Raw genomic sequence first — 17,729 nt, 5'->3', positions numbered from 1 at the left:
TAACTAAATGTCCTTTGTTTTCTGCTCTTTTTATGTTTCGTTTAGCATATAGTTAAAGTAGTTAATAAATATTACACAAAACAGTAAAAAAAAGTTGGTTATAATAATACATATTAGATTAAAACATGCAGTTAAATTAAGATTAAGGTTGCTTCTTCTTGCTTTTTACATAATACACGTTAGTTTTTCTTTTTTTACAATATGTCGGCGCAATAATTGTAACGCTTGGCGTCTACACCGCATTCACTGTCTCCCGTATCCAATCCGCGTTGGAGGCGATCTTATCATACATGCGCGGTCGCTCGACGCCCGTCGGTCCACAAGCGATTCGCCAGGAGGAGACGCCAATCAATGCCCATTGATTGGTGCCCGGTATGAGGCATTGGACAGGCGCGCCAGAATATTCCTCTTGCTGAAAGTGTACAAGAGGTATTTAAGTTTTTAAGATATATGTATACATAATTTAAATATACATATTTTTTATGTTTATATATGCGAATGTACGTGTGTATGTATGTGCATATTGAAAAACTACGCATGCAACACCCTGTTATGGCAATTGTGACGTCACGGCAAAATCGCGACATGCAGCGACACGTTCAGCAACTGACAAAAGCAAAACAAAACAGACATATGTATGTGACTAATGCCATATCAACAACAAGAACAAGGCAATATACGCTCTCCCTTTCTCGCATGCAAGACAAATGCAGCATAGCACGAGCTCACACGCATACGCACACGCACACAAATAGCAAATGCTAGAAACATCCCTGGACAATGCTTTGCTCTCTTGCCTACTCAATAGGATAGGAGCAAGAACAATTTGCATGCAGGCCGCAGCTGCAGTGTAAGATCGAGCATGCTTTTTGCTTCAGCAGTCACCTATCTCTCTCTCTCCTGCCTGTCGACGTGCGCATATAAGGAGATAACGCGCGCCAAACCGCCGTTTATTTGAGCGTCGGCATTGCAAGTGAACGGAACAACGGGTCATTCAATAAACGTAGCAAAAGGAGAATAAAAAATTAACAGTTAAACGTAGCGCAGCCGTCATTAATGAATTTCATCATGTTGGATATAAAAAACTGCTTGAAGATCAGCTATCAGGGCGAAGTGAGTTTCATCATCTGCGAAGCGGGCAGCAACTATGAACAAATCATTACTCAAGGTTAATTGAGTTTTCCTTTTTTTCTTTTAATCAAATTTGCAACGGTAAAGTTTGTTAACTCTATTTTCTTTATCCTTACAGCCTGTGCGCGTTTCCACATACCCGAGACACAGCGAGCCGGCCTAATGCTTACCAATGGCCAGGGCTATGAATTCGAAAAGCATATATTGGAGTATTTTCTGCTGTTATTTCCCTGTCCGGAGCTACTGTTCCAGCTGCGCGTCAACTGGCAAAAGCTGCGTCGTGCCCTAGTCGAACCCGTTAAGCGCAGGCGCTCGACGGGTGACCAAGTCGAGACAGAGGCACGATCTGAAGCTAATGATGGCTCGGCTGAATATGTGGCGGTGCCTGTTCATCGTCAGAATTGTTTTATCGGCGCACTGCCTGGCAGCGCTCTGGCTACTGCGGCTCGTCAACAAAATTACTATCTCCAGCAGCGGCAACAACAACAAACGACATCAGGGACGTTGCACCAACTCCGGCCGGAAACATCACAGCCACATTCAGAGCCCAAACGACTGCGTTTTCACCTAACAACTAAACAACAGCGACGATCGGCTCCAAACGCTGGCCCCACTGCGTCCCTGCTAACAGCAAAACGCTCCATACGCATCTAAACTTATGGAGCAACTAGTCTGTCCCACTAACCAGGACGAAACTGTATATACATTTTTTTTTCATTTAACATTAAGGTTGGACCGGAAGTCCTAGCATAGTCATAGCAAAAGGGATTGAACAATAAAAATCCTGTTACAAATCCTCAAATATAATAATAATAATAATAAATATATATGTACATATGTGTATATGTAGGCATGTTTGTATGCAGTCAAATCTACAGTAATGAAGCTTCATTCGGTAGATATCCTATGCTATAATAGTGTGTGTGCGTAAATTTGTGTATATCTAGTTGTGTGTGTGTGTGTGAAGTTTCATATATAAATATATGAGCGTGTATGTGCGAAGTTTTATATATATATATATATGTATGTATCTACGTATATATTGTATGACTATGTTAATGTGTATGTGCATAGGTATACATCTGTATAGGTATACAAATTTACGTCTGTATGCGCTTATGAATGTATGCGTACATATGCAGTGAATCACTACTATTTGAATGTCTCTCTGAGTATATGTACATACATATGTATATGTATATGTATACATAGCTATCCAAATAATATAAATAAATGAAAATTTCTCTAATACTTACATCTTTTTCCTCTCTCTACCTGTCTTATATTTCCAGTTCTCTTTTATATTTTTTAGTAAATCCATTTATATACATACGCACGCACACATACATACACGTTTGTACACGCTTGATATTCTAACTTGAATATTATCACGCAAACTCCAAATATTCAAATTTCTTAACAGATATTCTATAATATATTTAGTTGAGATCAAAAATATTTTCCGAAAAATCCATTTCGGCAACTGAAAGTAATACATCTTACATCGATCTTCGGAATATTATATCATACATTTTGGGGCAGTTTACATCATAGTGTTATTCAATAGGAATCAATTTCCAATGCAGCTAACATAACATATGTTCCAACTGAGCATATAATTAGTAGATATATCCGTAGAGTGGGTCAACTGTGATTCAAGTGAGAAAAGTTTTAAATCCTATAATTTAACACGCTCCCGATGAGCGTAAGTCTTGCATTTTTATCAATCTATAGAGTTCAACAGTATCTCAACAGTATCGGTCGGATGGACAGCAAAAAAGGAATTTGCAACAAGCCAATATACTCTCTTTGCAGCTCGTGGACGAGTATTAAACAATTTGTATGTAATTGTGTGTGGTACTCACCGTGCAGTCGTATTTCTGGTAGGTGGCCTCCATGCACATGGAATTGACCGTAGTTATGGAGACGTTTTCGCAGGGTGCCATGTCCCCAATTTTGAGCTGCACCCGCTGCAGATGATCGCGCTGTCGGGACCAGCCGAGCGTGTTGCAGTTCGTCCAGATTTGTTCTGGAGCACTGGGTGGTTTGGTAGTTTTGGATGCTTGCGAGGCAGGGGATGGGCTGTAGTAGTTGACCTGTGGGGCGCTGTCTGGCAGCGGATAGGCGTCCAGCTGTGGATGTTCATCGTCAACCTCTGGTAGCTGCTGCAAGGCCTCGGCACGCGGCATTTGGGATGCTGCGGCCTCAGCTATAAGATGGTCATAGCCAATGTCATCTTCATGCATCTCGGTGCTGTCATCCGAGCCGTCTGGTTGCTCCTGCCGTGAGGGTATGAGGAAGAACTGTTGCGTCTCCTGGGCCAGCCGACGCTGCGAGTGCGATGCAGCTGGTGCTTCCAAGCGCTCTGCCACTGGAACATAGGCACGCCTTTGCATTGGCGTTTGCTGCTGCTGCCGTTGCAGTGCATCTGGCAGGCAAATGGGGCGCACGTGATCCGAGAAACTGACCGGCGTTTCGAGGCGGACCAGTGCAGCTGTGGAGCCCTCAACGGGACTTTTGATCATGCCAATGATGCGACGACGCTGTGTCCACGGCGCTTTCGCCGACAAACGTACTGAACCCACTATGGCCATCCAGGTGGCCCTTGGCTGACCCTGGAAGCAGCTCTCCGTGGTCAGTACCCAGTCCGGCGATATTAGCGTTCCGTCACAAACGTGGATATCCTCACGGAACAGTGCCACCAGCCATGGCCAATCGCCCGGAGCTGACATCTTGGGCAGTGACAGATGCTGCTTGGCATTTGGCAGCGCCGACTGCACGCCGCAGCGCAGATCGCCACAGCCCACATAGAGCACCTGCCTCTTGGGGCAATGGGTGCGTATGAAGCTGATCTCCGGCGCATGTGGGTCCAAGACGCGCACGTAATCTGACAACTGTTCCGTATCATTTTGTACATCAAAGATCTCCACAGATCTGCCAAATAAGAATAAAAGTTAAAAAATTAATTAATGCCACAGTAAATTCTAATTTAAAATTGATCTTTTCGTTAAAGTTCATAGCGTTGCCACCTGACAGTTATATTTAAATGTATCGCCGGCCTTGCCAGCTCGCCAGCCAGTTCATGGCGTTGCCAGACATGTGCACACAAATGTATTGGGTCGGAAAATTCAAATGGATGCACTCACTCATAGCCCAGCGATTTACATAGGGATTCCGAGACGGTCTGACGAACTACTAGTTTCGCATCACCTTCTAATCCCTCAGCGCACAGTTTGCCAACAATGCCCTTCTCGGAGAAGACAGCATAGCCGGCGGCATGGAAGCGTGGGAGATAGGGTACCCAAGGCTCCGGCTGCAATAGATCCGCGGCTAAAGGAGCTATTGACACTGTAAGAGAACATTCAGAAATTTATCTAGATTAGCAATAGTTGATGAATCAGCACTTACGGCAATCCTTTTCGTCAGCGCCATCCGGACAGTCGGCTTTGCCATCGCAACGCGCCTTGCGCGGCACACAGGCTCGCCCACGTCCACAGTAGAGAGCATTAGGGGCGCAAAAGGCGCAACTGCGCTCATCCGACAGATCCGGACAGTCGGCATAGCCGTCACAAAGGCGCGGACTCTGGACATTGCTCTGCATATCACCGACGCAGTGAGGTTTCTGCTGGCAGGATTGTGTGCCTGTCGACTCAGGGAACCGTTCACAGTCGAAGTGCTGGCGGAACCGGGCAGGCAATCGGCCTCCACACCCGGCCATGAACGCCTCACAGTACTCGCGACATATGGCGCCGGCCGTCGGCTCTTGACTAATGCCGTGCGACTCGCAGGGCGGCTGCAGCAGACGGCAAACAAAGTCGTAGGCCTCACGGAAACATTCGCCGTCGACAAGCTCGCGGAACACTATGACATCGTCTACCACCTGCTCATAAGTGGCATGACCCAGCAGATTTGGATAGGTGGTCACATTGTAGCCAACGTTGCGGCAGTAGTTCAACTGCAGCGGCTCACAGCGGCGCGGCAATGGACGTGGCGTTGTACTTGTGGGCTCCGTTGTCTCGTCGTGGCCGCCTAGCGGCGAGCTGGACATGATGGGCTCCTCGATCAGTCCAGTTGTTTCTTTAATGGTCACGCTCGCCACATCTACGGTCATGTTGGCAAAATGTCGACTATGCGCATCGCTCAGCTCCTCGTGGAACAAGGCCAGCAGCTCTCCACTACTGACGAGGCCCGCATACGGATCAAATATCATATTGAAGTGAACCACAATGTTGTTGTTGTCCTCGCTGCTGCAAAAGAATATATATATATATATATATATATATATGTATGATCATGGGTTTACAATCTGATCTCTTACCCGTCTAAAGCCAGAATCTCGCTGCCCTCGTAAGCTTCACGTAGATCCGAGCGCCGCAACGTTAGATTGATGCGTTCCCGATAGTCACGTGCCTTGTGCTGGAAACGCAGCGAATTCTGATTGGCCAGCTCCATGCTCCACTTATCGTTAAGCACCATGAACTTGCCGCGGAACACGCGATCCGGCAACGGCTCCGGTCGAAAGTATGTGTCTGCAATTGAAGGTCACATTACATTAGACATTCGCTGTGGGCACGGCCCACTTGGCTTGGCTACTTACAGCCCACGTAAACAAAGGCGCCGGCCACCAGCAGAGCAATAAGGAAGCCGGCTATCACAGCGCATCCGCACTTCTGGCTATCGCCCAGTTTGCGGCGTGTGAAACGTATGTCCGAGTCAGTGGATAGCACGGACTCGGACTTGCGACGCAGACCATGATGCGCATGATTGTGACTGTGGCTGTGCATGTGCAGGTGATGCTGTTGTTGTGCCTGATGCAGCTGCTGATCTCGGTCCCGCTGATCCGCTCCAGCACCAGCTACGGCTCCAACTGCTACAGTGGCTGGCACAAGTCCGTTGCCATTGGTGTGAGAATGATGGGGCTTATGGTGTCGCGTACAGCGTGTGTTGTGAAAGACCTTGGGCGGCTGAGAGACAGCTGTCGTCGGCAAGACGCCACTGCCATTACCATTGGGATTGGGATTGCTTTGGACGAGGCCCTAAGAGCAGAGAAATATGTTTGCTCGTAATTAGTGACATAGCCAAAAATTTCCAAGATTTCTAGCGGCCATGGACCACTGGTCAATGACCACAAAAGCACCTTAAAATTAAACGCTTTGATTTTGCGCCAAATCATGCCGTTAAATCAGCCAACGAAACGAACGCTCCATCACGCTAAGTGCCTTGTGCCTTGGTAATGAATGAATGCACTTGAGCAAGTTAATAATAGTTTGATTTTTATGTTGTTCACTTTGTTGCTGCGCATGCAAATGCACAGCAAATGCAATGTTTGCATGGAGTGAAAACCAAGGAAGCGGCGCTGTAAATTTCATTTTGCCAAATTAATTACGGAACCAATTTACATGTTTGCAATATTTTCATTTTTGAAAACGATAAGCGATAAATTGCAACTATCTGGCAACATACAAGGATCCATAAGCTGGTAGCGCATGCATAATAAGCTTCCCTAACTGCCACACAATGTTAAATAACGAGGAGGTTGTGGTCAACAACGATAAATTGCAACATACAAGCACACTGCATAAACACAATTTAGAAAATTAATTAAAGCAAGTAAAGCAAAATAATATAGCGACTGACATGACGGGAGGGCCGAGCCGGGCCGAGCCGTGCCAGGCCGGACCACTGGCGGTAAAGAGGTCGCGTTGCGGCCTACTTTTCTCTTCGTGATGCTGCCGCCACCGCCAGACGCGTCAACAAAGTACGTACATATGCACACATAACAATAATAAACTAAATGAGCAGCAACAAGCACAAAAATGTAATTAAACTTTGCGAGCAAAGAGAGTGCGTAAATGGTTTCCTCATTTCATAATCAACATCTGCGTTTATTGACCATGTCGCACATTAACAGATCCATACACACACACACACACACATACACAATTTCATCGTATGTTTTGGGTTAACTTATTAGCGCCATTTGCATTTTTCTGTTGCAATTGTAAAGCAGCAACAGTCGCCACTCTCTCCATCCATCTCTTTATCTCTCCGTCCTCCTCTCCCCTTCGCTTACTCGCACTCGCTTATTAATGTCAGTCAGAGGAGTTAGTCAAAAGTCACTCGGCCGCATAACGGGAGCAGAGAGCGCGCACGTGCAAGCAACTCATGTTACCTCACACTTACATACACGCTCGCATTCACACTTACACACACACTCACACTTGTTTCCTTCTTTCTTTTGCAGCTTTATGATTTTCTTCTTTCTAATTATTGCACTTCATTGCGCAAACTTCGTTACATACATACACATATGTATGTAAAGCGTGTGAGCATGTGCATGTGTTTGTATTTGTGTGCATACATATTAACAATGTATTTTATTACATTTCCGTTTAATTACCTTCCAATTGGTTTTGCCGCCATTTGTTTGCATCTCCTTGCTTTTGTCTTTGCTGCTGTTACGATTGTTGTTGCAGTTGTTGTTGTTGTTGTTGTTGCTACTGCTGCTGTTTCTTTTGTCCGCTGCGGCTGCTGTTCCTGATGTATTTGTTACTGTTGTTGCCGTTGAATTACTGCCGACAACATTTTTGTCTGCATCGCGAGATTTTTTGATCTGCATAGTAAAAAAATAAAATTTTTAGATTTATAACTTTTGTTAAACATCTAAGCTTAGTAAATCTGTTTCTTTTTTTTACAGATATGGTAATGGCAATAACATGCACGACGCCAACAGGTGCTAATTGCACAAATTTAACACAACAACCGACCGAGAGGCCAAGGGGTTCGGGTTCGGGTTTGGTTGAGCCGTGACTCAAGCTCAACCTTAAGACCACTGCTCCAGATAGGCTGCGCGTGTGTGTGCGTATGCGTGTGTGTTGTTTGTATTTCTTTTAGCAGTTGGTATGCGAAAAGATTACAAAAATAACAAACATACATACACACAAACACACACGCGCGCGCACATACATACGTATGTACAGCTCTAGCAATGATGGCCCATAAACGAAGCCAATGTCAAGCGATCAGCGCCCCGGAGCGACTTCAGCAGCGACGCTGGCGCCAAAAAGAAAGAAAGTTGCGGCAGCGTTTCCCTTGCTCATCTCTGCGTTGGCGCACACACACGCACACACACATACACACACATCTATAGAAATGCACATATTAACATATTTTGGCGTCGCTGTTGAACTTTTATTTTCGATTCGGCAACTTTTACTTTGTCGCTTGTTATGTGTTGCTATCAACATTTTGTATCAACAATGGCTGAGCGACACCAAAAACAGCAGCAGCAGCAGCGGCAGGGGTAGCAGCAGCAACAACCTATGCCACGTTTCGTTTTCGCTTTTCTTTCACAAGACTAATTAGGAAAATTCATTAAAATCCACACACACGCGCCAGCATGAATGCAGCTTATAAACATGTTTGGTCGCAACATGTTGCCGGCGCACCGTGGAGCGCTCAACATATTAACTAAAATTTTCAAATTTAAGCCAACTAATTAAACTTGATAAAAAAGATACAACATAAATTGAAGTTCCCGCATGTTAATATTTTATGCATGCATCTTAAGTCGTGGGAATTATTTACTGCTGTCGCCCACTGTATTCGCATTGCAGAGTTGCCGTATCGTCTTTTGGGGGACAACAACAACAGCAGCAATGAAACAAAACACTTTCATTTCGCTGACGACGTTGCCGCATTTTTTTTTTCGTTCGCCTTGGCTTTGCATTTTTGACTGCAGTTGGCACAAAAATTCGCTTTCGCTGCGGAACCAGACAAACAACAACAACGGCAGCAGCAGCGGCAGTGGCAGCAGCAGCCATGGCGACAAATATTGCAAGCAATTCGAAATGCGCTTCTTCTGCGTCTTTGGCTTCGTCTTCCAATGACACTTGTCAATGGCAAACGAGTTCGTGGCCTAAGTCTTTTGAACTCTAATGCACGCTGCACTTTCACAGCTGCTCCTTGCTGCCAAACAGGAAAGGGGAAAGGTGGAAGGGGACGGGAGTAGTGGGCGCAGGGGTCTTCTGTCTGACCTCTATGCCACAAACGAAAGTTGCAATTATAATTTTTTTGTTCGATTCCAATGTTGAGTCAAAGTTGCCACAGCAAAATTTCTTGTTTTTCATTTTTATTTTTATAAATATTTATTATTATTTTTATTAATATTTATTATATTATTAATGTTACATTTATCAACATTTATTATATTATTATATTTATTAATATTTATATTTATATCTTATTTAGTTTTACTTATATATTATATATTTTACTTACATTCATTTTATAACATTTTTCATATCAAAAATAGCATAATATTTATTTTCAAAACATAACTTAATTTAACAAATTAAAAAAAGAATAATTAAAAAATATATTATTGTTATTTTAATTGCTCTATTATTAAAATTAAAGTAACAATAATATATTTTGTATTATTTATTACTCAATTTATATTTTTTACACAATGTTTTGTTTATTAAAAACTTAAAGCTTTTAATTATTTAGTATGCTTATTTTTTTTTAAATTTGAATACAATCATTTTTGCTTTTTTTTTTATTAAATTGTTTACTGAGTTTGGTTTTCATTTTCATGTTGTATTTATTTAGTTTTTGCTTTAATTTTTTATTTTATTTTTATTTTTTATTCACTCTTACATTATTTGATTTTTAAATGTTAAGTTTTATGTTATGTTAAGAAACTTTATTAAAACAAATTGTTAAAAAATACAAATTTTCAATTTTAAACTCAACCTAAAGTCGAAATTTGTTTTTTATTTTTGTTTTGTTTTGTTAATGCGGAAATAATTTTATTGTCTCTTTTTTTAGTATTTTTATTTTTCGGTTTAAGCTTTTTAAAACGTCACAGAGTGAGAAATATTTATTTTTAAAATATCATAATATAAAATAATAATTTAACTTAGCTAAATATTTATATACATAAATAAATATATTAAAAATTTCATGGAAATATAAAAGAAATTTGATAAAAGTAAAAACCTTGAGCTTGGCTAGCTTAAATGCGGAAATCATAAGCAATTTAGACGTTTATGTACGTGTGTATATATATATATATATATATATATGTATATATATCTGGTATATGGTACATATACGTATGCATTAATATGGCAACTATTCAATTAATAATATTTAACAAACGTTGTTATTTGGCTTAATTAATTGGCTCAAAAGCAGCTGAGGGCGAGATGAATTATTCGATTTGAGATTTAAGACTGGTTTCATATTGATGACTTATCCCAAATAGTCAAATAATAATTTTGTCAATTAAACGTTTTTATTCCTATTAAGAAATATATTTTACTTTTATTTGCTCAGAAAAATATATACTCTATATCATTTATATATGGAAGCAGACGAAAGAGAAGAAAAATATAAAGAAGTGGAAGAGAATTTCGAATAAAGCCAACTAAATTTGATTTGCAATTTGCGTTAACCAATTAATATTTTGGATATTTATGAGCAAAGATCTAAAAATGTAAAAAAATTTGATATAAACCAAAACTTAGCTTTGGTCCTTTTCCAAAGTTTTTATATCAGGTGACTTCGAATCTATGATTGTTATTGATTAGTTGTGTAACTTTAGAACAGGATAAGGATAGATAAGTAGATTTAAGTTAGATGATGGTAGCCTTAAGGCAAGTCGAACTGAAATATCCGATCAGAGTTTATTTTCGTATTTGTTAGGTTAAAAGACCAGATGTGATGGAACTTTTCTGATTAGCTGTTTGCGTTCGTTTTTATCGTTATCGTTGTGTATTTGTCGATATATTGTCATTTCAGTTATCATTAATCACAGCTTCGATTTCCCAACCACTCAGCTCTTTACTGGATTCCCATTGGAAAGTGCATCAGACGAAAATCGTGAAGAGGTAACATCATTTGCCACGTGCGGCAGCTGTGGCAGTGACAGCTTTTCTTTAATTTCCCTTTGAGCAAACAGCTGACGTTGCTGCTTGATGCTGCTTGCTGCATGCTGCTTACTACTTACTACTTACTGCTTGTTGCAGCTGCCACTCCAATCGTGACGAATTAATAACGGCGACCCCAAATGGCGAAAGCGCCAAAAATGTTGCACAGTGCACAGCGAACATTGCAACGGTTTTTTTACATGTCTGCCTGCCACGCCTCCAATGCGACGTGCGTAATTGGAATTGGGGCTGGAGTCGTTCGACGTGACTGGAAGGCATCAACAAAGCGAAAAACAGAAGAGAAAAAAACCAAAAGATACTTTGATTTCTCCAATTGGATTTTGGGTGTGTGTGCTAAAACTAGAAAACTGACTCATGCAAAGCAAGTTACCTGGGTATGGCCAACAGACACCCACATACAGGCACACATATTTATGTGTTTATATATTTATATGTATATTCGTATATGGCAAATCAAAATGCAATGCAACAAGCTGCTCATCAACGCTTTGGCCTCGTCTGCCTTTTGGCGGCCTCACGGATTTGCCTTTGCATTCAAATGAAGTAGAAAGTTCTTCAACAACAACAAATAACAACAAAAAATGCTAAAATAAAGTCTAAACTCAATTAATTGTAATGCCAACGGGCGCTTTCTCAGCATTTATTCACTATTCACCAATCAGAACGTGGCTCGAAATTTTGTGGGTGGAAATGCTAAAGAATCTTATAGGAAACTGATCTACATACATACAAGATTACGCACACATACACATGTATACATGTGTATGTTTATAATTAGCATACAAAGTTCATTGAATTTGCATGTTATGGTCAGAATATTAAACAGATCATATAACAAAGATCACTCTCACACACACACACGCACATGTTTACATACAGAGCTAAACCAAATTCCAAATTCCCAGCCAAAATATGCCGCTTGAATTCCAATTGGAATCACCAAGCAAACTTAAGTAGCTTAGTCTAATCGTTACATATTTGCATATAAAAATGTATGTATGCAAGGATGTGTTGTACATATGTAGTAAGTAGAACAGCAAAGCCATCATGTTTCTAAAAAAGGTTACATTAACCTTTGCACACTTTTGTTTCACATGCCAATGTAATGTGCGCATCAATTTTTCTATTAAGTTGTCAATTAGTTTCTGCCCGTGAGTATATTTCTATATATTCCTAATGGACTTTAAGTTAATTAATTGTACACAAAAATACTCTATATATATATGTATATGTATATAATTGTGACGTCACTGACAATGGATGGCACTCTCTATTGCGAATCATATACCATGCATACAATGAGCTTCAGACACAAGGAGTAAGCAATAAAAACAGTTGCAATTCGTCTCTCTTACAGAAAACTACCAAACGTTCAAGGCAAAGGACAAGGAAAGAAAGAAAACGGTTTTTGCGCCCCGTTTTGTTGTTGTTTCGCCTGTGTCACTGCGGCGATTGCTAATTATAGACAAAGTATTTAAAAGTAAAAGCGAAAAGGCTGAATTCTACTCTCACTCAACAGCTAAATGCTTAAAGTGCTTATATATGTATAAGTGTTGCAACTGAAAAGAGCTCAAATGTCTATTGCATACTACATATACACATGTGGTGTCATGCTATATCTGGATTTGTATGTACATTGAGTTACCTACAGAAATCAATCAATTAAAAACAATCCATTACTTAATTTTTATCCAGAAAGCATTATTCGACATACATGTATGTTTATATACATACATGAAGTCAAGGTTGTCCCCAATCTTTTACTGATTGCCCTCCCAAACATGAATTTTAATTTCCGCTGCCAAATTTGCATTGTTAAAGCTAACAAATGTTCATTAGTTTTTGCACACGATTGCAGCAGGAAAAGCCAAAAAAGAAGAATTGGTCAGTGACGCCAACGCAGTGCGTCGCCGTCAACGTCGGCGTCGACGCAGTTCAAGGCTAGGCAAAGTGGCGCGACTGCGCCCAGCTGAAATTAGTGTTCGAAAGAGGAGAAATGTTAGTTGGCAAATAGGGCGGCTACAAAAATAATAAAGCACTGCGAATCGGAATTGGAAAGTAAAGGGCGCCGAGTCACACACGCAAACACACGTGTATGTGTATTTATGCATATGTGTGCACGTATACTTATAATCGAAAGGAAATTCAATTTTAAATCCATTCTCACACACACACAATCGCCGCTGTTGGCTGCGCTGCAGCGTCGTCGTTTATAAAAGTCATAAAATGCTTGAAGCCGACACCAACAACAGCAACAACAACAACGGCAGCAACGCTGATGATGAACAAACAAACCAGGCGCTGCCAATGAATTGTGCTACTTTCTTTGCCATCAGCCGCAGCCGCTGCTCGCTGTTGTTGTTGATGCTGCCGCAGCGCTCGCTGTCAACGTCTTTGTTAAGACTTTGGAATTGCACATGATTTTTGTTGGTTTTGTTATTATTGTGGCCTATCGTTTGTGTTGTTGCTGCTGTTATTGTGCGGTTGCCTTTAGCTTCTAATTTATTTCAATGACATTTTTGAAATAAGAAAAATGCAAGCCAGCCACAAAACGAAGCACACTCTCAAGCCGCAGAAAGCTGATGTGCTGTTCTTTCTACACCAGGCAGAGAAAGTTCAAGCAAACGTATGTATACACTTATATGTGTATGAGTGTGTGTGTGTCCACACAGTGCTGCCATTAGCGATCGTTTAGCGGGTGGCCAGATTGATGCTGGCAGCTGCCATGAAAGGTCACTTAAACAGCTGCTGCTGCTGCTGCTACTCAACTTTTGCATTCAAATCAAACGTCAATTGCGTTCAAATAGAAAAGTTAAAGTAATAATGGAGCATGACTTCAAAGAAATAATACATACATATGTATGTATATGTATGTGTATATGCATAAAAAAAGTACAGAAAACAAGCTATTATTATTTTTCTAGTCTCCGTTGCTGCTGCCGCTACTTTACTAGTTTGTTATTTTGTACTGTTGCTGTTGCTATTGCTGTCGTGTGGCATTTGGCAAATGGCAACAACATTTCATATTGTTGTTGTTGCTGAACCTGTTGCAGCACATGGCAAATTGTGAGTAGAAAACGCGTTGATCTGCAGGCTAACTAAATAATAATTTCTGACTAGACGTTCCGGTACTTTATATGCATGTGTATGTATGTACACATATTCAAATGCAGAATCTACTCTCACTCTTCTCACACACACTCTCTCTCTCACTTTCGTATTTAGTTCGCAAATCCTTGAATAACAAAGAGAGCACATACCACGGCCATTGAAAAGGAAAATATATGGGCTTTATAAGAGTATACGAGTTTTGAACATGCAGCGTAATCAGTAGCAAAAGGTTATTTTAGGATATTGTGCGATTTGTGGGGGGTTGTGGGGTCTCAGAGTGGGTGTTATGCTAAGCGATGTGATGGCGTCAGCTTAGCCGCTGGCTGGGCTTTTGGTGATTGTGCAAAAATAGCGGCAAAACCAAAAGCCAACAACAACAAACATAATGGCAAAACCAAGATAAGATTGGCTTTAAACAAACAACTGAAAGTTGTTGCGTTTTTTTTCTAAGCCAAACGAGTTTGTTGTTGTTGTTGTTGTTGTTGTTGTCGCCGCAATCACTTTTGGCCGTGCGAGTCTTTACAGACTAGACTAGACTGAATGGAATGTCTTGCCATGCATGTATGTATGTATGTCAATATGTATGTATGTATATACGTATTTCTGTATATATGTAACGTAGATACAAATAACAATATCGCGACTTAAATTACAGCGACCGATCACAGGCTGCAAATTGCTCAATAGTCAACAATAACAACAATAACACACGCCCTGCAACAATAACATACAACAAAAAAAGAAGGCAACAGCAACAGCAACAGAAATTTTTGGTCAGTGAAAACCTTGGTTCACTTTGCCGCTGTCTGTCATTGTTGTTAACGGCGACATATTTTGCTATGGAAAAATTCTCACCGACAGCGGCTAAGCCATACAAAAAACAAAGCAAAAGCCAAAGTCTCTCCCAACTTCATTTCACAAACAACAAATTTTAGACATGGGCATTAAGTTGGTTGTCAAAACAACAACAGCAGCAACAGCAACATCAGCGATTTTGCATTCAAACAGTTGCAAATTATAATAACAACAGCAACAAAAGACGTCAACAACGCACGCAGTAAAACTTTTGATTTCTTTTGATATTCAACAGCAGCGCGCGGCTCAGCAATAAAAAGAGGCGGCAAATGCCCATGCGCCCAGAGCAGAAACAACAACAACAACAACAATAGCAGTGTTGCCAGCAAAAGTAAGTTACTAAGGCAAATTGGTTTATAACGGGACGAACTTTCACTAGCTTATGGATGCTGCTGCTGCTGCGGCGGCTACTGCTGCCGACTGTTGCCCATCAGCTTACTGCGGGGCGTGCCAAAAGCGCTCAAACTTTATAATTTGCATAATTTTTATAAACAGTAGTCAGCGGCTTGATAAATATAAGTGTGTACCCAAATATTCAAGAAAATGTACCAAGAATGAGATAGAGCAATAGGGTGTCCCAAAAATACCAAAAAAACAGTCCAAAAAAGGGTGGACCAAAAGTATCAAGAAAAGAATTCAAAAATTTTATACCAAAAATATTTAAAAAATGTAATGGAAATAACATGTCCCAAAAGTACAAAAAAATGCTTGATGAAAATGGAAAATATACTGCACCAAAAATATAATGAAAATGTACCAAATGTGAATGATGAAAGAAGAATTATCAATGAACTTATAGGGATAAATGATCAGCCAAAACTATCTAGTAAATGCGCAAGTATAAAAATAATTAAAATGTATAAAATATTTACACATTTGATTGAAATACAATCACTGTATAGCAGAAATGTTCCGTGTACCCTTGCATGGAAAATGAAGTCCCAGTTTTAGTACCATATGGAACACGTCTCACATGCTTGCACACATACCCACATGCATGCATATGCATGTATGTATATGTGTAGATGAACATTCGGCTTGCATGCATTTGGTGCATAACAATTGTAACTTGCTGTGCCGTTACTTTTTAGCAAATTAACTTGTTATCGATAGGCCTGTAATATTATAAGGCATCGCAGTCCTATTGCATAATCGAATTACGAACTACGAATATGACAAATAGCTAGTTCATATTTTAATGGCGCTTTAGTTTCACTTTTACTTTTGTCTTATTAATTAACATCGTCAAACAAATTTCCAATTATGTTAAATGACAAAAGCGAATGGGAAAGCAAAATGACCAACTTGAGACATAAGTGACCAAGTTGACGTCTTTAATATTTAGTTTAGTAACTAAATGGCTCAAAAAATGTATATGTATATGCATGTGTATGAGTCTAAGATATCAGAATCGAATTACCTGGCTATTGCTGCAATAGTAAATGTCCGACATCCTGGAACAGCTTTGGAAATCGTGTGTTATGATAGTTGGCGTCTCGTTTGCTCAGCTCCAACTGAAATGATGAACATGACCGCGTTCCCGAGCGCTGCAGCAGGTGTAATAGTTGCACACAGTTAAAGGTGTCACACGAGCGTAATTGTAAGCGATACGTTTAGCCACTTGCGCAATAGATTGAGTTGCCTCTCAGGATCAGATCAGATTAGATCCGGATCAAATTATTCGCATGCTTCTGCCCATATGTATATGAATACCAAACAAAATAACAATAACAAAAACAAAACAAAAACACAACAGCGTGTGGCTGCACTTCACGCTTCGTCTTGCAGAACACTTGCTCGCCGCAGCCGCTGCCGCCTGCCTTCTGCTACTTCTTATTATTAGCTTTTTCTGCTTTTTAGCAAACGAGAGCGCACGCGCGCGCCTTTCCCAAAGTACAACAACGGTTTATGGTGGCACAAAGCGAGCAAGTGGGAAAGAGAGCGCAAGAGAGATTGGATAACTGCTGACGATTTAGCGCGACAAGCAACCGACTCTGGCCGCGTTTAAAAGCTGACTGTCTTAAAAATGCGACAGCCCGCAGCCACTCGCAGCTGAGCAACTTCTTCGACGACGCAACCGCAACGAAAGTTGTTGCAACCAGTTTGACGGCTGTGGCCCATTCAGAGTGTCGGGCAGGCCGGCAGGGGGGAGATATAGGTGTGCGGGCGGTCAGCCAAGCGACCGACCGACCGATTAGCGCAAAGGACATGCACTTAAGCCGGCGATTTGTGATGAAAATGAATTATTAAAACGGGTCGCACCTGTTCGCGGCGTGAGCTGTTGCAAGGACGCTGGATAAATGCAAAAACAACAGTGTGACAATCATTACATTTTGTCACCAAATTTCAATTCCTTAGAATGAAAGCTACAACTTGTAAATTGATTGCAAGTTATTCCTTGGTTTGATTTAGTTCGCCCCGGTTCATGAACCTTGCTATCGTTATCAATGACGGTGAACCACTTTCGCTTGTTATCTATTTTATTATTATGATTTTAAATGCGTTTTGATTTTGTCAAGCTTAACATTTATTCTTTGTGTTTAGATTAACATTTGTTCGCTCATTATACGTTCAGATGATTTAATTATGGCATTGAAAATTGGACAAAGAATTGGTTTGTATAGAAAAACATAAGAATTTTATAATGGCAAGAGAGGACTTTTTGATTTGTGTTAT

General features: G+C 40.7%; 2 protein-coding genes across 6 annotated transcripts; one reads left to right on the top strand and one right to left on the bottom strand.

The window, feature by feature from the left end:
* Positions 1-40: 40 nt before the first annotated feature.
* LOC111605294 lies at positions 41-17,044 on the bottom strand. Of its 4 annotated transcripts, none has more exons than XM_023323746.2 (8): positions 16,474-17,044; positions 7,532-7,744; positions 5,729-6,167; positions 5,450-5,660; positions 4,540-5,375; positions 4,278-4,479; positions 2,997-4,065; positions 41-412 (listed from the first exon to the last, which is right to left on the bottom strand). In XM_023323746.2, exons 1-8 carry the CDS (start codon positions 16,504-16,506, stop codon positions 233-235), a joined length of 3,183 nt encoding a protein of 1,060 aa, XP_023179514.2. In that variant the 5' UTR covers positions 16,507-17,044; the 3' UTR covers positions 41-232. The 4 variants fall into 4 exon arrangements, with proteins under 4 accessions (XP_023179514.2, XP_023179513.2, XP_023179516.2 ...); XM_023323745.2 differs by having other exon boundaries at positions 4,540-5,378; positions 16,474-16,506; XM_023323748.2 differs by lacking the exon at positions 7,532-7,744 and having other exon boundaries at positions 233-412; positions 4,540-5,378.
* Positions 909-1,944, top strand: LOC111605298. Of its 2 annotated transcripts, none has more exons than XM_023323752.2 (2): positions 909-1,113; positions 1,250-1,944. In XM_023323752.2, the coding sequence occupies exon 2, from the start codon at positions 1,294-1,296 to the stop codon at positions 1,783-1,785; it is 492 nt and encodes a 163-aa protein (XP_023179520.2). In that variant the 5' UTR covers positions 909-1,113; positions 1,250-1,293; the 3' UTR covers positions 1,786-1,944. The 2 variants fall into 2 exon arrangements, with proteins under 2 accessions (XP_023179520.2, XP_023179519.2); XM_023323751.2 differs by having other exon boundaries at positions 930-1,168; positions 1,250-1,939.
* Positions 17,045-17,729: the final 685 nt, after the last annotated feature.

This window comes from Drosophila hydei, unplaced genomic scaffold (assembly GCF_003285905.1).
Source record: "Drosophila hydei strain 15085-1641.00,03,60 unplaced genomic scaffold, DhydRS2 tig00000418-arrow-arrow-pilon, whole genome shotgun sequence".
Taxonomy (NCBI): domain Eukaryota; kingdom Metazoa; phylum Arthropoda; class Insecta; order Diptera; family Drosophilidae; genus Drosophila; species Drosophila hydei.
The sequence above is the reverse complement of the archived record's forward strand: the minus strand, read 5'-3'. Positions and strand labels throughout refer to the sequence as shown.